The sequence below is a fragment of the Bombus flavifrons genome, chromosome 17 (assembly GCF_040668555.2).
Source record: "Bombus flavifrons isolate JBK064 chromosome 17, iyBomFlav1_principal, whole genome shotgun sequence".
NCBI lineage: Eukaryota > Metazoa > Arthropoda > Insecta > Hymenoptera > Apidae > Bombus > Bombus flavifrons.
In genome coordinates this window covers 3,142,627-3,169,957 of record NC_138458.1, presented here as the reverse complement: position 1 = coordinate 3,169,957, position 27,331 = coordinate 3,142,627, and the positions used below count along the sequence as shown (strand labels likewise).

General features: G+C 40.0%; 1 protein-coding gene and 1 long non-coding RNA gene across 4 annotated transcripts in view; both read left to right on the top strand.

Moving 5' to 3' along the window:
• Nucleotides 1-27,331, top strand: part of LOC138188698 (uncharacterized) — a 118,959-nt gene that overhangs the window by 48,294 nt on the left and 43,334 nt on the right. The window lies entirely within an intron of this gene.
• LOC138188683 (putative fatty acyl-CoA reductase CG5065) lies at nt 2,273-26,538 on the top strand. 3 transcript variants are annotated; one of them, XM_069130675.1, is made up of 8 exons: nt 2,273-2,370; nt 24,111-24,383; nt 24,486-24,802; nt 24,902-25,149; nt 25,387-25,570; nt 25,850-26,035; nt 26,129-26,383; nt 26,456-26,538. In XM_069130675.1, the coding sequence occupies exons 2-8, from the start codon at nt 24,138-24,140 to the stop codon at nt 26,532-26,534; spliced, it is 1,515 nt and encodes a 504-aa protein (XP_068986776.1). In that variant the 5' UTR covers nt 2,273-2,370; nt 24,111-24,137; the 3' UTR covers nt 26,535-26,538. The 3 variants fall into 3 exon arrangements, with proteins under 3 accessions (XP_068986776.1, XP_068986777.1, XP_068986779.1); XM_069130676.1 differs by having other exon boundaries at nt 2,273-2,377; XM_069130678.1 differs by lacking the exon at nt 2,273-2,370 and adding an exon at nt 23,344-23,787.

The window sequence follows — 27,331 nt, the reverse complement described above, 5'->3', positions numbered from 1 at the left end:
TTCAATAATATAGAATAACAAGAGCGAGAGATTGCTGTTGCAACCCGTGAAATATATTTGGAAGAAATTAAATAAATATAAATATAAATTGGTACTGTCGAAAGACGCTCGTTCAATGTATTCGCACGATAGTGTATGATCGCGCAGATAACTCGATAATTAGTACACTCCGTTAATCGCGTATGATATCTCGGATACTAACTCGAATAATAACTCGGATAATCTGACTCGTTTGCAGTCGCGTTCGTTTATTTATACTGGTCGGGGGAGAGTCGGAAAATTCGAATTCGTCTTTATTCGACGGTTGCATGTAGCAGCGACATTATTTTGCCCGGGGTTTATTTATCATTACGTTTCATGCGTGAAAGCTGTGTCAATGTCCCGAGGCAAAACAACAACATGAGTCGCTCTCGATTCGCTTCGTCCTTTAACTCCTGTGCCGCTACAATATCATTAATTTGCACATACACATAACATGTAGATAATGTTAGATTACCTTTATATTTATACATGTATTATAGTTTATATTTTACTAATTACATTGCAATGTACATACATGACATAAAGGTATAGTAGTATTTCGTGTGGAAATTTGAGAACTAACTAAGTTTCTGATGATAGCTCACCAGTGCATTCTATCCAACGTTTTATTTCTCATGAGGAAAAAAGAATCGTGATTACAAATGCATCAAGGCTGGTTGTGTAAGGTATTTCGACAAAGTGTACACTTCTTAGAAGACGAAAATATAACAAAAAAGAAACGAACAAGACTTGGCATTCTCAAAAGTCTTTTAGACAATTAAAAGCTAATTATTTTCTGTGGTGGACTATACGCGTTGGTTTATACAACAACGAAACGAGTTGATCCTTTTACTGTCAAATGTATTTAAAAGTATTTTCAAATATAGAATACAGTTGCACATAGCGGCGATGTTGTAGACCACGACGATGTCAATGTCCCGAGGCAAAATAACAAAATGAGTCACTCTCGATTCGCATCGCCCTCTGACTTATGTGCCGCTACATTTCTATAACTGCGAGAAATCTCTGGTTAAGGATAGAGTAAACAACGCCATATTTCAATTGTACGAAGCATTGCTACTTTGCTGTTGCATTTATCTGTGACTTAGACTAACTAATAAGAAAGTTTCAAATGAACTGAATTTTGGAACACAGAAATCCCAAAACTCGTATTTCACATATTCCTCTCGCCAAAATTACACGGTTTTTTGCTTTTAATGATGGACTTCCTTTTTTAGATTATCCTTATTCTCTACATGAAAAAAACACATTACAAGGGACTATAGCGAAAAAGCTCTCGCTGTGAATCGCAATAGAGATCTGAGGGGCCACTTTTGAAATTACTCAATAAATGTTAGCCTCTGACTCAAATAGACAAAAACCATCTACAGCCGCTAATCTTTTTTCCAAGACGATTGCTGAAGATGCACTGTAATGCGGCAAACAGGTTTTTTTAATACAAGGTGATTTCGATGTTACATTAAAATTTATGAAGTTAATAACCTAGTGACTCGATATTTTTAATACCACATTTCTAACACATTTACAGACTGATCGGTTATGAGTGTAACAAAATTTAAGCAGTGATTCTTGCAACCAAAATAAAATGAAAATTCTGATCAAGAAGATTACGTATTCGGCTTTCTTTTTTAATTAAACATCGATGTTGATCAGCTGGGATCGCCACTGGTCCCATGCGTCCTCCTCGACGGTTCCTTGGTCGTTTGGAGCCGCCTGCTCGGTCAAGTCTTCATACACGTTCTAACCTAGGAAGTGCTAACTGCACAGATATATATTATACATATATTTTTATCATAAGCTAGGTACTTATTAATATTTTCACAACAAGAAAATGTATCGAATTTTCTTTTGAAAATTATTTTGGAAACTTGTAAGAATATGTATACATTTTCCATTTCCTACGAATTTCTTACTAAACGATGTACCATAATTTTAATTTTTGTTAAAGCATTGCATGAATGCGTTTCACACTGATAGTGTGTTATTTAAACTCAGCAGAATAGTTTGTTCGTAATATGAAATGGAATTTACAATTCAAATATTTTCGCATTCATCTTAAATGTAATATGCAATAAAAATGTCATTAAAATTAAAATGTTTAAATCTATTTTTTGCTTGGTTCTGGAGATAAAAATGTTAATCGAATCATTCATGTATGACATTATACAGTTTCAGTAGTAGGGTGGTGTTATTAAAAGTCTGAGTATCTAGAGGTGCGACACATCGAATATCGTTACAGTACAGTGACAGACTTATCAGGATCTACTGTCGTGAAAACGCATTATTGTACGATCTTTGGTAAAGAATACGCAGTGGAAGTAGCAACAGGTAACATGTGATTCCTTGTTATTCTGTATTCAATTGTGTCGTCTTCTATTAATTGTATTCTTCATTACCAATGTCATGTATATCAAAAATATTATCAGGTAACTTACTGCAATAGCTTAAATGAAGTTTTTGAATTTTAAAATATTTATTTTTCATTTTACATTTTACACAGTAAAAATGGTTCATTATTATGGTTATTCGGTAATTTACAACCACTCATTAGAGGTGATCGAAACATTCGCCTCCGTGTGATAGTTGCATGAACCTCCGGCTATTTTTTGGCAAAAGTTGAGTTTAAGAAGGGTTTTTCATATTATTGTTAGGACTGTCTTCGATCTTTCGTGTCTATGAAAGGTGAAAATACGCTTCGCGGTGAATACCTTAAACATGCGAGATACTTCAGTCACATTATATTTTAAATAGTAAGAATCCATTGTTTGTAGTAAAATTAATTGAAGCAAACGCAAATAAACTGACATATACATATGTAATATTGATTCTGCAGTGATGAGAAAAGTGTTAACACACTCCGCTGATTCTGTGTAAAAGGCGATAATAGGACTAATTTTTCAAGTGATCGGTAAAGATTAGGTAACAGTAACTACAAGCTGCGTCTGATTAACGAAATGTAATAGTTCATGTTGTGATTCTGATTAACGAAATATAATAGTTCAATAGAAACAGAAAACTGGAGGAAGACTCTTCCGCTTACAAAGGTAGAAGTCTGTCATCAGATCTTCACGACATCAGGGGACTCATGAGGAGTCTGGAAGTTCTAACAATGAACACAGAGTTAATGATGAAAAGAATAACAGCTTCGAACAAGGATGATCCTATGCTTGAGAAGTTGAACATGGAGAGCGCGACAGAAACAAAAAGGGTCAGAAGGTGGATCAACGCGATCGCCGAGACGAACGTTGGACGTTGCGACAGGAGAACTGTGGCTACGCAGATTACGCCTAAGGGGTGTGAGGAGACTAGAGCAAGGTATCCGTAGTCAGCCAGACTGAGGCGGTCCAATCAGCGAAGCGAAATATCATATCACCACTGGAGGAAAGGAAGGTATGCCACATGAAAGAGCCGAGAAGGCAAGAGGTGATAACTTACGCCGAAACCTGTAGCAAGGACAGCGAGGACGGATGGACGCTCGTTAACCCCTTAATCTACGAATTACGTTCGAGATTTTTCGGTCAAAAACGTAAACAAGCTATTATGTATTATATTATATATTATATTTGGCCCGATCATCTACTACGGGCTATGTCCGTAATACTTACGTTTGTCCCGATCATCGTGCTAAGGGCTTTGCCCGTAGTTGTAGGTTAAGGGGTTAATCGGCGTAGGAGGCTTAAGAGCCGAATTGAAAGCACGACGGGAGGAAGGACGTAGTCAGGGAGAAAAGAGAGAGAACTCCAAGGAGAAGGAGCGAGATTATCTTTGTTAAAGTGAATCAGGATACCAATTGGATAGATTACTATAGGGAGGTGATTGGGGCGAAGAACGCCCTGAAGGAGACAACTGGCGTCAAGAAGACGAGGACTGGGCACATCCTTATTGAACTAAATAACAAGATAACGGTTGGGCAGGTTGCGGAAAACCTGAAAAAGGTGATGTGTCAGGGAATGGAAATTGTTCCTTTGCGAATAGGCGAATCGACCTTGCAAATCAGGAACATTGAGCCTATCGCCACAAAGGAAGAATTGGCAGAGAACATATCCACTGTACTGAACATAAAGGAAGAGAGATGGATAGAGGTGAAGCCCCTAAGGATGACGCCGTGGAGAACCCAGCAGCCGGTGGTTGTGCTGTCGGCGAGTACTGTTTCCGGAACAGACCGACGATCAAGATTAAAACGGGATTGACGATTGTGTCGGCGAGGATTCTGCCCAACGTAGTGAGATGCTATAAGTGTCACATGCTGGAGCATACTGCTGCCAGGTGTACGGCAGTGAGCCCTGGTAGAGAATTGTGCAGATGATGTGAGGATAGGGACCACACCATAAACCAGTGCACGAAGGAATCTGTCTGGAAGGAAAATAGGAATAGCCTGAGGTACATTACCGGGTCCCAGGAGTGCCCTGTAGTGAAAGAGAGGACGAAGAGAGGCAATCCTAGCAGAAGATGAGGATTTTGATAATTAACTTGAATGGGTGCAGACTTGCACACGAATTGATGTACCAGTAAGTCTATCGAAGCTGGAGTATACGCTGTATTCATATCGGAGCCTTATAGGCAGCAGACATATTGATACAACGACGACAAGGGTGATGCGTCGTTGTGGGTGACGCTCTTCAGAGGGAGACAACTTTTAGTTTGTCTTCTCTCGGAGACGAGCCCCGCTACGCTCGGGTCACGCCACTGTTCACGTCTATGATCACGTATGTCGCCTTCTTTGTGTAGATAAAATAACGGACCGAAGGCGAATCAACGTTTCTAGAACGCGCTGCTTGATGACAAATATGCGCTTATCGCTACATTCTACATTTTTCGTCGGTCGTATAAGACGATCTCTCTGCGACACTTTAGTACCACTAGCGACGGTTAGGAATACTGCCAATGGTAAGCCTCGCGGCGTAACAGCATCGATTAAATAAATATCAATCACGAAAAATGACAATACTATAAAGAGATTAGAAATAAACATAAAAGTATATTAAAATTACTCTGCGTTTAATTAATTTAAATTTCCAAGTCAAAACACGTCTAACTGCAATTTAAATTAAGCAGTGATTTTAGAAAAGTAAATACGAAAAAATAATATCTAAAGATGATTTCGTTTTTTCATAAAAAGGGATAAAAATTTTTCAACAATAATAAATAGAAGTTTAACTACCAGTAACGTTGCAAGGAAATGGAACGTCTGATGGAATCTGTATTTGAAGTTTGCTTTCATTTCGCGCTGATTGTGAGTGATCCCTCATCGTAATTATTTGCTTCTAGAAAATATGTCTCATTAGGTCATACGATTCAGTCATTCCGATCTGGATGAAGTTCACTTTGTGATTTCACTTTGTAAAGGTAAAGAGAGGATTCGGAAATACAAATAGTTTACTTTATTTCGCACACAACAGCTTTACATATATATTACACTCTGAAGACCTCGATAACCCTCTTGCACGCACGCCTGTTGTCAACCGACTCTTCCAGAATTTTCTAACAGCTTTCAACGGTCCTTTGTCTCAACTCAGACCAGGACGCCCTCTAACGCTTACACACACATTCACATGTACAGTGTAAATGTATTATCTACCAAACACACTTACACAAACATTTTTTTTTATACGTAGGGAAATCCTCCTGGGCACCCCTCCGACCGCTTAGAAGCGGTGGGTAATGTCGGACAATACCGACTAAAACCCCACGGTGGGCCGCCCGACGCTCAGCTGGAATGCCCGGGACCCATTTCAAATTACTGCCGGATCACTCCTGCGTCTTCTCCTGTCTGAGGGAGTCGTTACTTGTTTAGTTCAGGCATTGAGAGGGACCACCCCTCTCTACACTATCCCCTGGGCCGTCGTCCAAGTTTGAGGAGGTCCAGATCCTCCTTAGCGTGTCGGCCTCTATGACTACCTAGGACGCCGTAGGGCCGCCGTAGGGCAGGGAACCCTGCAAGGGTGTGATTTTCTCACCCTCTCGCGCTCTAATCGTTCCTTTACGCGCATTACGCTTTCGCAATATGAGCGGATTGCAAGGAGATCTTGTCGCCCCCTCAGTATCGCTTTCAAAACTGACGAGGGGTCTAAACCTTTCGCGAATCGTCAGCCGTAGAATACGACGTGGGGCCTCCCAAGCTGGACAAAATTCTAACGTGTGCTGGGCCGTGTCCTCGCCCACGCCGCAGTGGTGACAGGTGCTCGTCAGCTCCTTTCCGATTTTCCTCGGGTATTCCCCGAATACTCCATGACCTGCGAGCACCTGATTCATCCGGAAGGACAGCTGAAGCCCTCCTCGGTCTCTCTAAGCCTACCAGTTTGGCAAGACCGATCTAACGGCTCGGTGGTCCCGGATCTGGTCTCTGGACCGGATCACCTCTTGTCTAATTTCCCCCCGAATGTCACGGGCCGCCTGACAGGCCGTGTCACTTACACAAACATAGAATAAAATCTATTTTCAGTAATGCAAAAATCGCGAGAATTCCTTTTACGCTAATAACATTATTTCGTCTAGAAATACCTGAAAATTTAGTTTCTTATAAAGTGAATTATGTCGCGAACAAAATTGATCGGTACATGAATTACTTTCCATATAAGTTGCTTTTTAAAAGACTCACCCGAAAGGAAACATATTAAACATGACATTTTTTACAATAGTGTAATATCGTAAAATAGCTTCGATTGGAAATCGGCTGAAACTAGAAAAACACCGTGTACGTCGTCCTTTGTGGTTTGTTTATATCTAAGAGCGCCTATGTGACTAAAGTGACCTAGCTCTTACAGAGGTATGCGGAAAAACGATAAACAGCGTTAGAACAAAAAGGACGGTTTCGGGTTCAAGGAGCGATGACCGAGAGGTCAGAGTATGCGAGTCGAAAAGCGAGTGTGTTGCGAAGAGCAGAGTTGATCGAGACGTCGAAGAGTAGAGTTGAGAGTTGATCGAGACGTCGAAGAGTAGAGTCGTGAGAGTTGAGCTGTTAGTGTTGTAGAGTTGTTAGAGTTGCTAGAGAGAGAGAGAGAGAGAGAGAGTATTACCAAATAGCTGTCGAGTTATTTGATACAAATACGAGCGTTGTATTTAGTTTTCCTGTTAATCAAACATCGTTTTCTGTCTAATTAATATCTGTAATTTCAATCCATTATTAATAAATTATAATAAATCGGACAAAACTACATCTTCAATACATTCCGATATTACAATAGTGATAAAAGTACATCGCATCATTTGGAATCAATGATTTTAAAACTTTGGATATCATATTCTTTGAAAAATTTCTTTTATTTAATATCCGTATTACATGATAAATATAACATGATTTTCAGTATCTGAATTAATATCCATCTTTCCTAGTATATATTGTAAAAAGAATAATATTATCTCCAAGATTAAAACAGCGAAGGGTAAGATATTACCATAAATGTTATAGTGTTTTAATTACTTACGAGTCTTATAACACTTTTCCCACGAAATGAAGCGATGTTGTTTAATATGTTAAACTGCGTTGAATTACATTTTATTTGTGACTTAAACCACCTATAAATGTCTCTTTTTTAATACCATCAATGCTTCAGAGCGAAAGTATCTTCAATGTTAGAAGGAGCGAGCAGAAAGGGAGAGAAAGAAAAACTCTCACCCTTGTAGGATAAAACGATGGAGGAGGATGGCAGTCAGGCGACCTAGAGCCGCTTCATCGCTGTCCCAACGGACCACAACTAGAAGGAGCGATAGCGCTAGGGGCAATGCCCCCCCCACCCTAATGCCAAATTCAATAGTCAGGAATTAATAGGACTGGCTCGAACAAGAGAACGCGGGAAGGGGGTGCAACAGAAGTTAATTCATAAGAAGTTCCTGGAGCACTCCTGTCATACGCGTAGAATGGTCATCGTGAAGTTTTAGTCGGTAGCAGTCCGACACTACTCTGCTGTTACGCGATTATTAGCATTAGCGGAGTGTCCAGGAGGATTTCTCCACGTACAAAAAAAAAAAAAAGTAGAGTGTCGCCCGACGTAACGCTTGTAACTGTGCACCCTCATGGGCGCATATCCTCCGGTGTTGCCGATTGAAACCAGCTCATGATAACTTTAGAGCGTACCCATCGAACAGTTAGTGTGTTAATTAGCCTCTTGACGAGGTCCGCATCGTTAAGTTTACAACTTGAGAGGTAGGAATTTCGGACTTTTGCCAAAAAGGCAGATGTGTGTGGGGGCGAAGGATTACAGAAAATATTAGTCCTCTCTACTCAGAAATTCCATAAAGCAGTTTTCGATATGCCGGTATAGGATTCAATGAGTAAGCAAGTGTAATGTATAATGTATGATTTTTCTTATAAAACGTCTCGTAGGATAGTTTACGTCTGCGAATCCCATAATCTTCTTCTCTACGACTTGTACGAGGTGAGCCACTACCCATGTATCGTTCGATTTGGAATCACTCTGCACTCTGTTGATCCGGCTAACCTACTTTCGTCCCTGTAAGGGAGAGTTTTCCCCGCACAGGGATATTTCGGCCGATGTTTAATTGTCTTAATGTTTAATTAAACATCGATGTTTAATTAAAAAAGAAAGCCGAATACGTAATCTTCTTGTTCAGGATTTTCATTTTATTTTGGTTGCAAGAATTACTGCTTAAATTTTGTTACACTCATAACCGATCAGTCTGTAAATGTGTTAGAAATGTGGTATTAAAAATATCGAGTCACTAGGTTATTAACTTCATAAATTTTAATGTAACATCGTAATCATCTTGTATTAAAAAAACCTGTTTGCCGCATTACAGTGCATCTTCAGCAATCGTCTTGGAAAAAAGATTAGCGGCTGTAGATGGTTTTTGTCTATTTGAGTCAGAGGCTAACATTTATTGAGTAATTTCAAAAGTGGCCCCTCAGATCTCTATTGCGATTCACAGCGAGAGCTTTTTCGCTATAGTCCCTTGTAATATGTTTTTTTCATGTAGAGAATAAGGATAATCTAAAAAAGGAAGTCCATCATTAAAAGCAAAAAACCGTGTAATTTTGGCGAGAGGAATATGTGAAATACGAGTTTTGGGATTTCTGTGTTCCAAAATTCAGTTCATTTGAAACTTTCTTATTAGTTAGTCTAAGTCACAGATAAATGCAACAGCAAAGTAGCAATGCTTCGTACAATTGAAATATGACGTTGTTTACTCTATCCTTAACCAGAGATTTCTCGCAGTTATAGAAATGTAGCGGCACATAAGTCAGAGGGCGATGCGAATCGAGAGTGACTCATTTTGTTATTTTGCCTCGGGACATTGACATCGTCTTGGTCTACAACATCGCCGCTATGTGCAACTGTATTCTATATTTGAAAATACTTTTAAATACATTTGACAGTAAAAGGATCAACTCGTTTCGTTGTTGTATAAACCAACGCGTATAGTCCACCACAGAAAATAATTAGCTTTTAATTGTCTAATAGACTTTTGAGAATGCCAAGTCTTGTTCGTTTCTTTTTTGTTATATTTTCGTCTTCTGAGAAGTGTACACTTTGTCGAAATACCTTACACAACCAGTCTTTGATGCATTTGTAATCACGATTCTTTTTCTCTCATGAGAAATAAAACGTTGAATAGAATGCACTGATGAGCTATCATCAGAAACTTAGTTAGTTCTCAAATTTCCACACGAAATACTACTATACCTTTATGTCATGTATGTACATTGCAATGTAATTAGTAAAATATAAACTATAATACATGTATAAATATAAAGGTAATCTAACATTATCTACATGTTATGTGTATGTGCAAATTAATGATATTGTAGCGGCACAGGAGTTAAAGGAAGAAGCGAATCGAGAGCGACTCATGTTGTTGTTTTGCCTCGGGACATTGACACAGCTTTCACGCATGAAACGTAATGATAAATAAACCCCGGGCAAAACAATGTCGCTGCTACATGCAACCGTCGAATAAAGACGAATTCGAATTTTCCGACTCTCCCCCGACCAGTATAAATAAACGGACGCGATTGCAAACGAGTCAGATTATCCGAGTTATTATTCGAGGTAGTATCCGAGCTATCATACGCGATTAATGGAGTGTACTACTTATCGAGTTATCTGCGCGATCATACACTATCGTGCGAATACATTGAACGAGCGTCTTTCGACAGCACCAATTTATATTTATATTTATTTAATTTCTTCCAAATATATTTGACGGGTTGCAACAGCAATCTCTCGCTCTTGTTATTCTATATTATTGAACCTCAACCAATCCACCACAATATAAATATCTGTATTACCTTTTTTCATTACTAACATTTATGATGTTATAAGGAAGACAAAAATATAAACGAGTCTAGAACAGGATAATTTATTCTATACCTGTAAGTATAAGTTGGTATAAGTATCGATAATTTATACCACAATCATTATCGAAATGTAGTAAAGCAATGTATGGAAATCGTTCCCTGGTCGAGAATATATTTCTGATGCTGAAGAATGTCGTATGGTTTTTGGAAATGGTTTTTGTCGTATGGTATGTCGCAAATGAATTAGAAAAATTGTCAGGACACAATGATATTCTGCAACTATTCACAAACGAGGCTGCACCTCCGGTTTTGGTGAAATCTAAACTTATTGTGAAATTCAACTTTTTGAACTTCTTCCTATACACATAACCGTCGCTCGGCCTTAATTTCCGAGATATTTGCAAAAGATTGTTGGTGCTACCACATTTAATCTTGCGCATATATGCATGCCATGACGACGTACGTCTTTGCATGGTACGTCCACTTAACTATTGCTTCTAAAAACACATCGCGACAGCCTGCAAACAATATAGCTCACAAACATTTCAGTATTTATTTATTTCTTTTACTAACCTGAAACTACATTGAAAATGAAAAAAGGATTTTTTAGACGCATAGATCTGACATGTGTTGACAGCCGCTATTAAATGATACACAAAAGAAAAATGAAAAATACTGATCAATCTGCCTGTCGTGAAGAAGTTGGCTATCACTTGACATTAATATCATTTTGTTCACTAAGATAGTCGAATTGAAAAAAAATACAGATAATAAATATTTTCATTTTCTTGTAACAAGGTTTGGGCTTATGTAGATTGAAATGGCGGGCGTCAACCCCTGTGAGAGTCACACGCTCAGAAACAGTAACAGAGTAGACAGAACATCCCGCATGCCACAGTCATTGAAACAACAACCAGATAGTAACAGAATAGTCGCGTCTGATATACACCTGACGATAACCCCTCCAGAGGAACCAAACCTTAGTATAAGACCCCCCCCCCCCCAAATCAGCACTCAGCACTTTTTTTGTTATAACACTCTGAACCATCGCTCTGTTGGATTCGTATAATAAATTTTACTACCATATCTGAAGTTCAAATTTTCTATCTTACTTGTGAAACGTTCGAACTAAGACGCGAGCAGATCACCGGTGATTTCTTGTGTCCCCTACGTCACATGAGCTTTGCGTATTCAAACGAAATATTTCTCCACGAATTTTGATTCAATCCACATTTGATAGCCTCTTATTCCTAACTGCAATCATTGCCCTTTAAAACGTATTTCTAGTCTATCTTTTTGAAGTACCTTATCGACGAATTAACTTCTTACACAGATAGTTTTCCGGCGGTCGCGATGTGTTTATAGAAACAGCAGATAAGCGGTTGCACTATGCCGACGCAAACGATGCCATGAACTTGCAAGTATAGGCAGGATTCAATATAGCATTAGTAGCAGTAATTTATTGTAAATGCAGGAAACATTTGATAATTGCAGTGTCATTAACTGCATTCCGAAGGAGGGGTCTAGCTCTATGAAGCACGGGAAACTCGACATCCCAACGCGATCGAGTAGTGTAACATACTCCAATGTTAGACACTGATTGTCACAATGTACCTAAGTACTAATTCAAAATCAAAACTTTTTAATTGTTGACTTTTTAAAAATGAGACTCTTACTAAAGTATTTGTGTGACGTTTCTGATTAATACGAGACTAAACATGATGTAATTTGAATTGTAGTTACTTATTGATATGTAGTTAATTATCATTTATTAAGTAAGCTAATATGCTTCAAAAAATATATATGTTTGGTGTTGTTTTAATGGCAAAAATGTAAGCGGCATATTGGTAAAGGTTTCATCGATCATACATCAAAAATAAGAAAGTTTGATTTTTGTGTTAAAGATCTCAGCTTATCGCGGGTTTTTGATTAATATTTGCCTAACGTTACGACTCTCAGTCCTTGTTTCTCTGTGTTTCTTATATTTCGGAAACTAAAGTCGAGCGATGTATTTACAAGAATATGTTTTACATGATAAGTTACACAACATATTTAAAATTTATCGAAATCGAATGCTTAGTCTCGTTTACTTATAACTACCTTTGATGTATGTATTATGCAACAAAATCAGAATTTAATCCCATTGCAAGAAAATTGTTGATTTAGTACGGATTTCTTGAAAGAATACTACGAAACTTCTACATTATAAATGTTATATTACGTCTAACGTCATCTACATGATATATGTATGTGCATGTTAATGATGTATATATGCATATAAGTCTTTTTTATTACTAACATTTAGATGTTAATGAGAAAATGATAAATAAAGATGTCTGGAACAGAATAATTTATCCTATATTTGCGAATACATTTTAGTACAAGCATTCATCATTTGTAACATAATTATTAAGCAGTATGTAGTAAAGTTGGCCGGGCTCATCGGGAGGATCGGAGCGCGGAAAGCTCCGGGTCCCGACAGAGTCTCGGCCCGTCTGTGGAAGGCGTCGCCGTGGTCTTGGCCCCGAGACGAATGCGTCTGTCTGACGGATGCCTGTCTCGGAGCGAATTCACCGTTTCGTGGAAAGAGGGGCGGATGGTCCTGCTGCCGAAGCCGGGACGCTCTTCGGACTCGCCTTCCGCCATTCGGCCGGTGTGCCTTTTGGACGAGGCTGGCAAGCTGCAGGACAGAGTGGTGGCTGCCCGCCACGAGTCGCATTTGTCCCGAAGTGCTCCCGTACTGCACGACGGTCAGTTCGGCTTCCGGAGAGAGCGGTCTACGGCCGACGCTATCGCCCGTGTCCGCTCCCTTGTCGAGGGGGCCGAGCGGCGTGGTTACGTGGCGTTGGCCGTGTCGCTGGACGTGGTCAACGCCTTCAACGGCATCCCCTGGGACGGGATATGCCGGGCCCTCAAGTTTCATCGTGTACCCGCGTACCTGCGGGGTGTGATCCGGGCGTTCCTCCGGGATTGGAGTATCGTCTACACTGTCCAGGGCGGAACATCGCGTACGACGGGGTGCTTCGGACGCCGATGCCTCCGAATTCGACACTGGCGTGCTACGCCAACGGCACGTTGGTGAATGGTCTGGGGCACAGCGTGGTGCAGAATCGTCCGTCTGGCGGAGCTGGCGTTGGCCTGCGTGGTCGCCGAGATCAAGGGATTTGGACTGAGGGTGTCCCCTGAGAAGTCTTAGGCAATGTGGTTTTGCCGCAGGGCCGATCACGGGACGCCTCCAGCGGGTTATCGCCTGAGCTTGGAGGGGGCTGAGATCGAGGTCGGAACCAACATGAAGTATCTGGGCTTGACCCTCGACATCCGCTGGACCTTCGGCGCTCGCTTCGAGCGCCTGTCACCGTCTGTCGTGGTGACGGAGAACGCCTTAGGTCGTTTGGTGCCTTGATTGGACGGGCCCGGCGTCGGAGTACGCCGGTTGTACGCCGGCGTGGTGCGATCGAGGTTCCTCTACGGAGCTCCGATCTGGGCGGAGGACTTGATGGCCAGCCGTCGCAGTCTCCTAACGGTCAGGAGGCTGCACAGGACGGTGGCCATCAGGGTAGTGAGGGGCTTCCGCACCATTTCGGCGGCAGCAGCGGCGATGCTCGCCGGGTTTCCCCTGTTCGAATTGCAGGTCCTGAGGTGTCGCGAAATTTATCTCCACACTCGGGGTCTGCCGGGTGGGGTCGGCCCGGTGGGCGCCAACGATAGGGGTCGAGCTCGGTGGGCTTTGCTCGACAGATGGCGTGCCAGCCTCGACACAATAGAGCAATTAAATAAAATACCGCTTCTGCCCGCCTTTCATCCTCTTGCTGCTCACTTTCCGTCAGCTTACCATTTTTCACGCTCTACCAGCGCATTCAATGCTGCGCTCGCTCAGATTTGTCATTCATAAAATTTATTAATAAATTGCGAAACAGTGCAACACATCCCGTAATATTCAATGCATATGTATGTTGTACAGGGTGTGCAGAGTGTAAGTGTAAAAAGAATCTGTCGTATCGTAATTTTACTCTTGCGAATTATGCGCCAGCAACAATGACATGTGCATTATATTTGCGATTGTTATGTTGAAGACTTCGTAGGAAATTTAAAACAGTACAAAGTTAAAGCAAAGTCGTAATCTCTATCTACTTCATACACGATTGTTTACGAATCATGTCATATTCGACCAGTTCGACAAGTTTTGAATGAAACGTTTGTATTATTGCGAACAGAACGCAGACCCGCTCCTCATGTGGCATTCGGTTCTTCATATTCGACACCATTGGACTTTGCTCAGAATAAAATAAAAACTGCATGTAATTTATGAAATATAAAAAAGTCATAATGCTTGTAAGTTTCAATAAATTCTCGAACAATAGCAATAATGGTTACTACTTTCGTAGATTTATGTGTTAAGGTACGTTAATGTCGGCCGTCGTAATAAAAGAAAATAAAATTGCAGAATATGAATAGGGTATTTATATTAACTAAGGAGGAAATCATATATATATATGTCGGAGAGGAAAGAACACCGGAGCCTCTGGAATGATTAAACAATTGTAGTTATTCAACCTAATTGTAATTGTCCGAGATTTGTGATAATGAGCTTGGGCTCGAGGCGATAGCCAGTCGCCGAACGTAGCCGCGGTCACGGGATGAACGCTTTGCCTAACAAAGGTATGAAGTAATTCTATAGCTCTCCTTAAAAGAAATATCTCTGACGACACACGACAGTAAACATTCCAACGGTCTCTGTCCCGTGGCCACACGCAGTCCCTATTCTTCGAGTAAGATGATTGCCAGATGTCGATGTGTCTCCACAGTACGTGATCAGCTAGCCCGAGGGCCGTTATAAACACTAAGATCTAGTTACCTAAAATCCTTCAAACAGATAAACAGTCTTTGTCTCAACTACGGGAAGATAGGGGAGATCTATTTCTTTCAACGAACGGCGCCTCCCACTAGCAACTTTCTTTCGAGGGCGGCTAGCATCTTTTTCTCACCACCGATATGGAGATTGACCAATTAGCAGCAACGTTAATTTCCCTTACTTTCTGAACGAGGACTATCCTCGACGAATCCGATGATCTCGTGTCCTTAGACACACCCCATCATAGTTTTCCTCTGCAGCATCGTCGCGACGAAAAGTCATTCTCTCGCGAGATCGTATTAGCGACTCACTTAGCGTCTGTACGCTCGGTGGATATTTCCCGTTTTAACAAAGAGTCCGACTTAGATTTTGTGGGCACGTTCATCCATCACCCCGTCGACCGCGGATTCGTTATTGAACCTAGGATCATTATCATTAGTTTCTCGAGTGTCTAATTGCCGCGGTTACTTGTCCAATTCCATAATAATCGTATCTGCACTAGTCAATGTCTTCTCTATTGCTTATCGACAATGCGTAAACCAAACGACGATTCGTTTCACGCCCCTAATCCTAATTCCAATGTGTACCCGACATATATGTCGGAGATGAAAGGACATCGGAGTCCTCCCTTTGGAACCCCGGGAAAATCCCTTAACACCGTAGTCTAGATTCTATCATAGGCGTAATTAAACAATTGTCGTCTTTCGATCCGATTGTATTTGTTCAAGATTTGTGATAATGAGCTTGGGCTCGAGGCGATAGCCAGTCGCCGAACGTAGCCGCGGTCAAGGGATGAACGTTTTGCCTAACAAAGGTATGAAGTAATTCTATAGCTCTCCTTAAAAGAAATATCTCTGGCGACACATGACAGTAAACATTCCAACGGTCTCTGTCCCGTGGCCACACGCAGTTCCTATTCTTCGAGAAAGATGATTGCCAGATGTCGATGTCTCTCCACAGTACGTGATCAGCTAGCCCGAGGGCCGTTATAAACACTAATATCTAGTTACCTAAAGTCCTTCGAACAGATAAACAGTCTTTGTCCCAACTACGGGAAGATAGGGGAGATCTATTTCTTTCAACGAACGGCGTCTCCCACTAGCAACTTTCCCTCGAGGGCGGCTAGCATCTTTTTCTAACCACCGATATGGAGATTGACCAATTAGCAGCAACGCCAATTTCCCTCACCTTCTAAACGAAGGCTATCCTCGACGAATCCAAGAATCTCGTGTCCTTAGACACACCCCATCATAGTTTTCCTCTGCAGCATAATCGCGAAGGAAAGTCATTCTCTCTGGTGAAGTCGTATTAGCGAGTTACGTAACGTCTGCACGCTCGGTGGATATTCCACGTTTTAACAAAGAGTCCGACTTAGATTTTGTGAGCATGTTCATCCACCATCCCGTCGACCGCGGATTCGTTATTGAGCCTAGGATCATTGTCATTAGTTTCTCGAGTATCTAATTACCACGGTTCCTTGTCCAATCCTATAATAATCGTATCTGCACTAGTCAATGTCTTCTCTATTGCTTATCGACAATGCGTAAACCAAACGACGATTCGTTTCACGCCCCTAATCCTAATTGCAAATGTAGACCCGACATCAGAAGTGGGATCAGTGCCGGTTATAACAGTGCAAGAGCTTACGACCATCGTGCGCGAGTTAATTCTGTTGCTAGTGCAAAAATCGAGTGTGGAACCTAACAATTTTTCGCCGCCGCGTTTTAACCCTGAAACCGCGGGCTTCGACTCCGCTGCATGATGCGCAGCTGTTAATTTGATTATGGAGGAAAATCCTTACAATGCAGTGCCCTGAATATAATTTCAATAACGAACGTCGAATCGACTTCTACGTAGTGGAAGCACCAACTGGTGGATCAAGTCATCCGGGTGAGTCGTTTCCATTTTACCCCGATTTTGGAGCCGAGTGCTCACTAATTAAAGAATCCGTAGTCTTGAGATTTTCTGACAAAAGAACGATTGATACAGTAGTAATGCGAGGAATAAGAAATATTTGTACTAAACGCACATCTCAAATCTTGTCCGTTGCAGGTGTTAGTGGTTAGAGATAAATTTTTCATGTCCCCGCTTATAGTTATTTAAAAATATGATATCGCGATTGCTCGTTAAATTTCAAGCCAAGGTTTTGACGCAATATTACACAAACTAGTCTCGCTATGTGTAAAACAAAAATAATTAATGCCTGTAATAAAACCGCTGAAAACGAGATCGATGTTAATGAAGTTGACAATGAGGTACATGGTAGCGATAAAATTCGATTAATCTTTCTTTTCGAAAATTCAAAGATTCATTCGTTACGGGTTTCCTACGTACTCGCGTAAATACAGGCCAGTTAGAAATATTTACAATTAATTGATCCTAACATCACCGTACAAAAAAAAGTCCTTATAGATTCCGCGAGGAAGAGCGCAGAATAGTACGTGAGAGAATAAGCGAATTAATTGGAGCCAAATATCATAAGGCCTAGTAATTCACCGTTCGCGAGGCCTATGTTACACGTGAAGACGAACGATGGTTCAGATAGATGATTAGTAGATTTTCAAGAACTAAATAAAAATACGATCGCGGATCGGTATCCTTTACCCCTTATTGCAGATCAAGTCGCGAGATTGCAAATGCGAGATATTTTACTAGTCTGACATGGCCAGCGGATTTCACCAAATCCCTATTCATCCTAATTCTAGAAAATATACAGCAATGGACGATTTGGACAATAAGTTGTTGTTTTCTTCAAATTCTTTGTGCCTTTGTTCTGTCCACACGACGTCCTTTTATTTTCATAATCGTTTTTCCGAACGGCGATATTGCGCTGACTCCGTTGAAACAAGGATTTTTGCATTTTTAGACAACCCTAATAATTTTGCAACTAATACTTTTCTAAATATTCTAATTTCTTCCTTGCTGCAATTTTAAAACCATCAAAGCGTTTACCACAGAAGTACCCAGAAGTAGTCGTACCAAGTCTTCGGTACCATTTGATCCCTTTTCTAAGAAGGCATAAGAAACCATTTGGTCGAAATAATTTATACCACACTTTTCTTCATTGTATTCGACAACAGCTGTTGGTTTTCATGTTGCGAGCGAACGAAATGAGATCGTGCTTGAGATTCCTTTGGAAACACGTATGGCACCCAACGTGCCATTCGTACATTGTTGTTTATTTGGATGATGTTCTAATTGTTGCCTACTCCATAGATCGAGTTCTAAAAAGACCATACATCGTATTAAATACCCTCGTAAATGCCAGATTTTCATCTAATTCTTCTAAATGCTCTTTCCTAAACATATCGGTACTCTATTTGGAACATGTAATTCATAACGGAGAAGTCCGCCCCAACCCGGGTGGAATGCAAACCTTGAGTTCTTTACCTGAACCAACGACCGTCACACAGCATAGACAGTTCATAGGTTTAGTTTCTTACTTCCGAAAATTCGTCTCTAAATCTTCACAGGTAATGAAACCTCTATGCACACTTACTTTCGGTAACAAAAACATAACTTGGACAGATAAACACGAAAAGAGGAGGCAAAAGGCAACTTCCATCCTGACTGATGCTTTGGCGTTAACGATGTTTGACCCTGATTATCCGATAGGATTACATACTGACGCTAGTTTGGATGTATATGGGGTTACTTTAACGCATAAGGTTGAAGCTAAAAACAGGGTAGTGAAATATTACAGAAAAGGAACTAACCTTGCGGAATCTAGGTATCATTCATATGGACTAGAGACGTTAGCAGTCGTTATACGCTGTTAAACATTTTCGCCACTATTTACATGATCGAGAATTTCTTGTCGTTACTGATTGTAATTCCTTAAAGTCATCTCTAGAAATGGTGTGAAATTAAATGACAGTGTTTACAGGTGGTGGGCTTGCTTACAAACTTTTACTTTTGACATTATGTATCAAGAAGGTAAACGAGAGGCTCACGTAGATTTCTTCTCGCGGAACCCCGTAGACTTAGATCACCGTACGATCAACAAAGTCGTAGAGAAGGAAATCAATCCGACCGAAATCTCCGAAGATTGGCTATTAGCGGGACAACGTTGCGACTCCCAAATTTCTGAGATCGTCAATAAATTGCAAAACGAGGAGCTCACGGAAAATATAGCGAATATGTATGAATTACGGTCCGGTAATTCCTTCATCGTAAGATACAGAGAAAAGGCAGACCTCTCCGCTTGCCCATTGTCCCAAGAGGTTTTAGGTGGTCCGTTATTAACCATGTGCACCAGTCCATTATGCACTTAGGTTGGGATAAAACGCTTGAGAAACTGTACGAGTATTACTGGTTCGAAGGAATGACGAAAATATGTTCGTAAATTCGTAGAGAACCGTCATGCTTGTCAAGTTTCGAAGGCAAGTTCAGGTAAAATACAAGCTGAATTACGTCCTATACCTAAGACCAGCATACCCTGGCATACAGTTCACGTGGACATAGCGGGCAAACTAAGCGGTGAAAGTGATTCGAAAGAATATGTCATTGTTTTGGTCGACGTTTTTACTAAATTCGTATATCTGCATCATACTCGTAAAATAGATTCCCTTAGTATCGTTAAAACACTTAAGTATGCTATATTTTTATTCGGGAGTCCTCGCTGGATAATAGCAGACCGGGGAAGATGTTTTACAGGCAAAGAATTTCAAGACTTTGTAGAGATAAACATATTAAACTCCACTTAATGGCAACCGGTGCTAGCAGGGCCAACGGACAGGTAAAGCGTATTATGGGTACGCTAAAAAATACGTTCACAACAATAGAAACGACCGGGCGGTCCTGGCAAGACGCGATCGGGGAAACACAACTAGCTTTAAATTCTACCCCCAACCGCGTGACTAAGTCGAGCCCATTGGAACTACTAATCGGTAAAACAGCGAGATCCTACAGCTTGTCCGTACCCGACAACATCGAAGAAAGAGAATTAGACATCTCCCATGTAAGACAACAGGCGATAAAGAATATAGAAGCAAGTGCCAAATACGATAAGGATAGGTTCGACAAAAACAAAGCTCAAGTAGTTAGGTTTAACCTTGGTGATTTTGTATTACGCAAAAACGAGGAAAGAAACCAAACGAAGCTAGATCCGAAATTCAGGGGTCCATTCAGGATAGCAGAGATTTTGGAAGGAGATAGGTACACCTTAGAAACTTTAGACGGTAAAAGATCATATAAGGACAGACATGACAGACTGAGAAAAACGCCAGACAGCAGCGTTCCTGCTGAGTTAGACGTCTACGATGATGACAACGACGGTGATAATAACGATGCAAGTTCACGGACCTCAGAGGATCATTAATACCACGTTGCGGCTGTGCATCCAGTGTGGTGCTCTGCGCCTTCGTAATATGTCCAGTGGGACATTCTGCGCCTTTGTAATACGTCCAGTGGGACATTCTGCGCCTTTGTAATATGTCCAGTGGGACATTCTGCGCCTTTGTAATACGTCCAGTGGGACATTCTGCGCCTTTGTAATACGTCCAGTGGGACATTCTGCGCCTTTGTAATACGTCCAGTGGGACATTCTGCGCCTTTGTAATACGTCCAGTGGGACATTCTGCGCCTTCGTAATACGTCCAGTGGGACACTCTGCGCCTTCGTAATACGTCCAGTGGGACACTCTGCGCCTTCGTAATACGCCCAACGTAGTAACACGATCCAACAATCTGAGATTCACCCGTGTACGAAATCGAAAATGATCTGTCGCGTCGTTATGGTCTGACTGATAACTCACGGAATGCAACTAGCACTTTGGATACAAATTATAACGCCACTAATTTTAGTTCTTTTTCATTTCCCTGCTTGTCAAACCGCTGAACAGAATCTCGTTATCGAAATGGACCCTCGACTTATTTGGAACATTTAATTGAATGGTAAATAATATCAGTTACGTCGAGTCTAATGTAAAAAAAAAAAAAAAAAAAAAGAAAAAAAAAAAAATTTTTGCAATATTTTAGTTACACACGAGGACGTGTGATAGTCAGGATGGCCGTGTCGGAGATGAAAGGACATCGGAGTCCTCCCTTTGGAACCCCGGGAAAATCCCTTAACACCGTAGTCTAGATTCTATCATAGGCGTAATTAAACAATTGTCGTCTTTCGATCCGATTGTATTTGTTCAAGATTTGTGATAATGAGCTTGGGCTCGAGGCGATAGCCAGTCGCCGAACGTAGCCGCGGTCAAGGGATGAACGTTTTGCCTAACAAAGGTATGAAGTAATTCTATAGCTCTCCTTAAAAGAAATATCTCTGGCGACACATGACAGTAAACATTCCAACGGTCTCTGTCCCGTGGCCACACGCAGTTCCTATTCTTCGAGAAAGATGATTGCCAGATGTCGATGTCTCTCCACAGTACGTGATCAGCTAGCCCGAGGGCCGTTATAAACACTAATATCTAGTTACCTAAAGTCCTTCGAACAGATAAACAGTCTTTGTCCCAACTACGGGAAGATAGGGGAGATCTATTTCTTTCAACGAACGGCGTCTCCCACTAGCAACTTTCCCTCGAGGGCGGCTAGCATCTTTTTCTAACCACCGATATGGAGATTGACCAATTAGCAGCAACGCCAATTTCCCTCACCTTCTAAACGAAGGCTATCCTCGACGAATCCAAGAATCTCGTGTCCTTAGACACACCCCATCATAGTTTTCCTCTGCAGCATAATCGCGAAGGAAAGTCATTCTCTCTGGTGAAGTCGTATTAGCGAGTTACGTAACGTCTGCACGCTCGGTGGATATTCCACGTTTTAACAAAGAGTCCGACTTAGATTTTGTGAGCATGTTCATCCACCATCCCGTCGACCGCGGATTCGTTATTGAGCCTAGGATCATTGTCATTAGTTTCTCGAGTATCTAATTACCACGGTTCCTTGTCCAATCCTATAATAATCGTATCTGCACTAGTCAATGTCTTCTCTATTGCTTATCGACAATGCGTAAACCAAACGACGATTCGTTTCACGCCCCTAATCCTAATTGCAAATGTAGACCCGACATATATATATATATATATATATGTCGGGTTTACATTGGAATAAGGTTTATGGGCGTGAAACGAATATCCACTTGGATTACACATTGTCGTTATGCAATAGAGAAGACATTGATTAGTGCAACTACGATTATCATAGAACTGAACAAGTAACCGTGATAATTAGATACTCGATAAACTAATGACAATGATCCTAGGTTCAATAACGTATCCGCGGTCGACGGGATGATAGATGAACGTGCTCACAAAATCTAAGTCGGACGCGTAATATTCACTGATCGTAAGGGGTTACCCTTTTCGCAAAAAAGAATGAATTTCCGTCCCGATGATGCCACAGAGCAAAAGTATGATGAGGTGTGTCTAAGGACATGAGATCATCGGATTCGTCGAGGATAGCCTTCGTTCGAAAATGTAAGGGAAATTGACGTTGCTGCTAATTGGTCAATCTCCATATCGGTGGTTAGAAAAGATGCTAGCCGCCCTCGAGGGACAGTTGCTAGTGAGAGACGCCGTTCGTTGAAAAAATAGGTCTCCCCTATCTTCCCGTTGTTGGGACAAAGACTGTTTGTCTGTTTGAAGGACTTTAGTCAACTAAATCTTAAGATTTATAACGGGCCCTCAGGCTAGCTGAACATGTACTGCGGAGACGCATCGACATCTGGCAATCATCTTACTCGAAGCATAAGGTCTGCGTGTGGCGAGCCACGGGACAGAAACCGTTGGAATGTTTACTGTCGCGTGCCGCCACAAATATTTCTTTTAGGGTGAGCTATAGAATTACTCCATACCTTTGTTAGACAAAGCTTTCATCCCGTGACTGCGGCTACGTTCGGCGACTGCCAGTCGCCTCGAGTCCAAGCTCATTATTACAAATCTCGAACAAATACAATCGCATTGAATGACGACAATTGTTTAATTACGCCTATAATAGAATCTAGATTATAATGTTAGGGGATTTTCCCAAAATTCCAAAGGGAAGGCTTCGGTGTCCTTTCATCTCCGACATAATATGTGTACAGTATTTAACGTATCAAATTTCTATAAAATAGCAATTTCTGAAACACAAGGCTTGGTATTGTAAAGATCAAGCAGAAAACAAATTATAAAACTAGAATAATATGAAAATATAGCACTTTCTTGAAGTTAAAATAAGATGAAAATGAAGAACAAGATAATTGCGCCTTGTTTTTCACACGAACGATAGATGGGCAATAGCTTACCTCGTGCAAATCGTAAAGAAGAGGACTACGACGTTCGGAGATGCAAACTATCCTGCGCGACGTTTTCTAAGAAAAATCATAAATTGTAGATTAAACCCGTTTGCTCATAGAAATCTATAACGGCACATAAATAAATAATGTATGCAGAGCACATATAAAATAAGTTTATACAGATTTCGAATACGCACGTGTTCACGGATGGGGACAGAAAAATCACATACGCAACAAGCATTCTTCAGGTGCTACTAAATATGATCGAATACTGTTTCGCATAAACCACACACATTTTCCACACAAATCACTGACCACTGCATATTACAATATTCACCTAAAATAAAAAATGAAAAAAGCAAAGGAAACTACATAAATATTGTTTAAATTAATACTCGAAGGATTAAAAAAGGTATCGTTTCATGGAGTAATGGATAATAATGTAAATTAATTAACAGCCACATTAAAAGCTGTATTTATTGCGTTGAATACCTCTTTTTTTGGTAAAAATCTATCATATAGTAAAATTATTCAATTATTATCATTATTTAATTATTTAATTCATGCAAAACGAAACTATAATTATTGAATTATGTTTCTCTTTGTGAAGATTATCCGTAGACTTCTTTAGAAAGTAATGCATAAAACGGTATCAACTACAACCAATTTTCTACATCATTTAAAACATTTTTCCACTTACTAATTGTTGGGAATGTTAATTTATGGCAAATATAGGGACTGCAAGTGTGAAGATCCTGAAACATGGACACAATCAATGAAGAAACAAATGAAAATAGAATCAATAAAGGACTGAATAAGACGAGTTCTCTCGAGGAATTCTACGCCGGTAGTGGGATCCTTGTGACTGGAGCAACCGGTTTCGTTGGGAAAGGTCTCCTGGAAAAACTTATCCGCATATGTCCACGCATCGCTGCTATTTTTATACTAATTCGTCCAAAAACTAACGAAACGATAGAACAACGATTTAAGAAGCTCATAGATGATCCTGTTCGTAAATATATTCTTGTTCCTTTCAATATTTAAGGCTGTTAGAAGCCAAATTGATTAACTTTCTTTTCTGGAATTGAGCTGGTAATTTTTCTTCTTTAGATTTACGATGACATCAAAGCCAAATACCCTTCAGCTTTGAGCAGAGTTTATCCCATGAAAGGTGACGCGAGTCTGCCGGACTTAGGTCTTTCGCGAGAAGATAGAAATCTGTTGTTTGAGAAAGTAAACATAGTGTTTCACTCCGCGGCCACTGTGAGATTCAACGAACCATTGCACGTGGCTATTAATGTGAATACGAAAGGTACTGATCGTGTTATCGAACTTTGGAACGAACTGAGGCATCCGATTAGCTTCGTCCACGTGAGCACAGCTTATAGTAATGCGAATCTACGTGAGATTGGGGAAAAAATTTATACGTAAGAATAAGTTATGCGCAAACGTTGTTCCATGGTTTAAGAATATTATATTTGTAATTATAATGTGAAGAGTATGTCCACTTATTACTGACTTTGCAGCACGAGCTTGAGTCCTTCAGAGGTCATCGATATCTGTGACAAATTGGACAAAACGTCCATCAACCTAATAGAAAATAGGATTTTAAAAACATATCCAAACACATACACATTCAGTAAGAATTTAGCAGAGCAGATTGTAGTAAACAAGAGTAAACACCTACCAGTTGCGATAGTACGGCCAAGCGTAATTGGTGCCTCTTTGGAAGAACCATGTCCTGGTTGGCTAGAGAATATTTCTGCACTAACAGGTATTTTCAGAAGTCCTTTTCAATGATAACTGTTCAATACTCGTCACATTTCAGAAAAGTGGAGTTAATTGGTTAGTTTGTTAGAGGCTAAATGAGAGGCTTTCCACTAGATAATCATTATTGTTGTTTAAATTTGTTGTTGCTCACAATAACTAGAATTCTTACCAATCTATTTAACGGTACATTTCTGCTAATACAAAATCACAAATAATTTCTAAACCAATTTAATGTTACCAGGTATCTTTCTGCTAGTCGGCAGAGGATGTGCAACAGCGGTACGGGGTAGGAGAGATATAAGATTGGATGTGGTGCCTGTCGATTTCGTAGTCGACACGATAATATGTACTGCATGGCATGTCACGCTACATCGTCATCATGAAGTTAAAGTATACAACTGCACGAGCAACGCATACCCTTTTAAGTAATATTTATTGCGAATTTTTTACGAACTAATGTAATTCGATTGTTACAGTATTCCAAAAGTTTCAGTTTATTTAAGTAACGTGGACAATGAAAGCACAAACAAATGAAGAGTACAAAAGTCCACTTTTGCTCCCAATACTTCAATTTAGAAAAATAGTGATATAACATAATATTTATTTAAATTACATAATATTTCCCGAGGTACTCGGATGATAATAAACTTTGCTCTAAGTATAATTCCAGTAATTGTAATAATGTAAATGTTCCAATTGACAAGGTTTGGTCCGATGATAGATGCTGTAGTAAAATGTAGCATAGAAACCCCACTGATCGATACGCTATGGTACCCGGGTTGTTCAGTCGTAGCTAATAGATATATTTACAACGTTCTGAGTATAATTCCGCATGTTTTGCCTGCGTTCGTCATGGATATATTTTTAAGACTCCGAGGTAGTAAACCAATGTAAGTATTCTATCGACCCTCGAACAACGAGAACGATCTTTCTGGAATAATCATTGCTTTCATCTATAATAATAATTAAAAATGATATTTCAGAGTGATGAAACTTCTCAGAATTGGCAATAAGCTTGTCGCATCGGTTGCATTTTTCACCACACACGAATGGACCTTCCAAAGGGATAACTGTTCCGACTTGGCGAGGAAGGTGAAAATGTTGAAGGACAGCGATATGGTCAAACTAGATTTACGGGATATGAATTGGGAGAAGTATGTTGAAGATTTCCTGATGGGAATTAAGAAATTTATTCTAAAACAAGAGTTTCAGCCAACAGCCCGACAACGATTAGCAAGGTGCGTATAAAAGTATCTTCTTATTAAAAAAATAGGAATTAATATAAATATAAATATTTTTGGTTATTTCAGGTTGTACTGGATACATCAGATCACCAAAATATCTGGTATAATAATTTTGTTATGGATAATATTATGTTTTGTATACTGACTACTTGAACGTTACTTTTTTATCTTTGAAACAAAGACAATATAAATACAATTTTATGAAGAAGGGATTCATCATCCTTTTCATTTTGTCTTTTCATTCGTCTCCTTCCTAAATAAATCCATTTATGACATTGTTTATTTTTTTTATAAAATTTTAATAAGAATACATGTATTTATACCCACATGATTTCTGAGCTGTAAGCAATTCATCTGCTCGCTGACTATGAACATTTTTCCATTATAATGACATTATTATAATGACAGAAACTTCTATCATCCTCCACCAAATAAAAGTTACGAGATAGTTATTCGTTGACAATAATAATTTATCATTGAAAGGTCTACTGCGCAATAGACAATGATGATAGAAGATAAATATAATTTAAAATAAGATTTTGAATAAGAATAAGAGTTCTAAAGTAAAACTTTTTTAAGAATGCTTCATTTGCTCTAAAGGCTCACTTTGGTTCTCAAGTTGTTTGCTCATGAACCTTGTAGTTGCTTGACCAGTAGGCGTTAAAATATATGATACAGTCAACGAAATAGAAACTAGATGTGACATTCAGGCTGGATAAAATATTATTTCACATAATAAGTAGTAGGTAGGTTTTTATTTAAGTTAAATTTAAATATCATATTGGTTTTCACTTCATGTGTATGTATGTGAATATCGCAATGTACAGTGATCAATGATTTGTACGGAAATTGTATGTGGTTCATACAAGAAATGCCATGTTTATTAACAGCTCATAAATTCGTAATGCGTACGAGGTTTTTATGTGAATAGGGCTATTTTTA

Bases quoted from the DNA above. Each gene is read 5' to 3' on its own strand.
- LOC138188683 (XM_069130675.1), top strand. From the start codon at position 24,138: ATGGACACAATCAATGAAGAAACAAATGAAAATAGAATCAATAAAGGA. The intron at 25,150-25,386 runs GTATTTTCAGAA...TAATGTTACCAG, and splicing joins GAATATTTCTGCACTAACAG to GTATCTTTCTGCTAGTCGGC. The intron at 26,384-26,455 runs GTGCGTATAAAA...TGGTTATTTCAG, and splicing joins GCCCGACAACGATTAGCAAG to GTTGTACTGGATACATCAGA.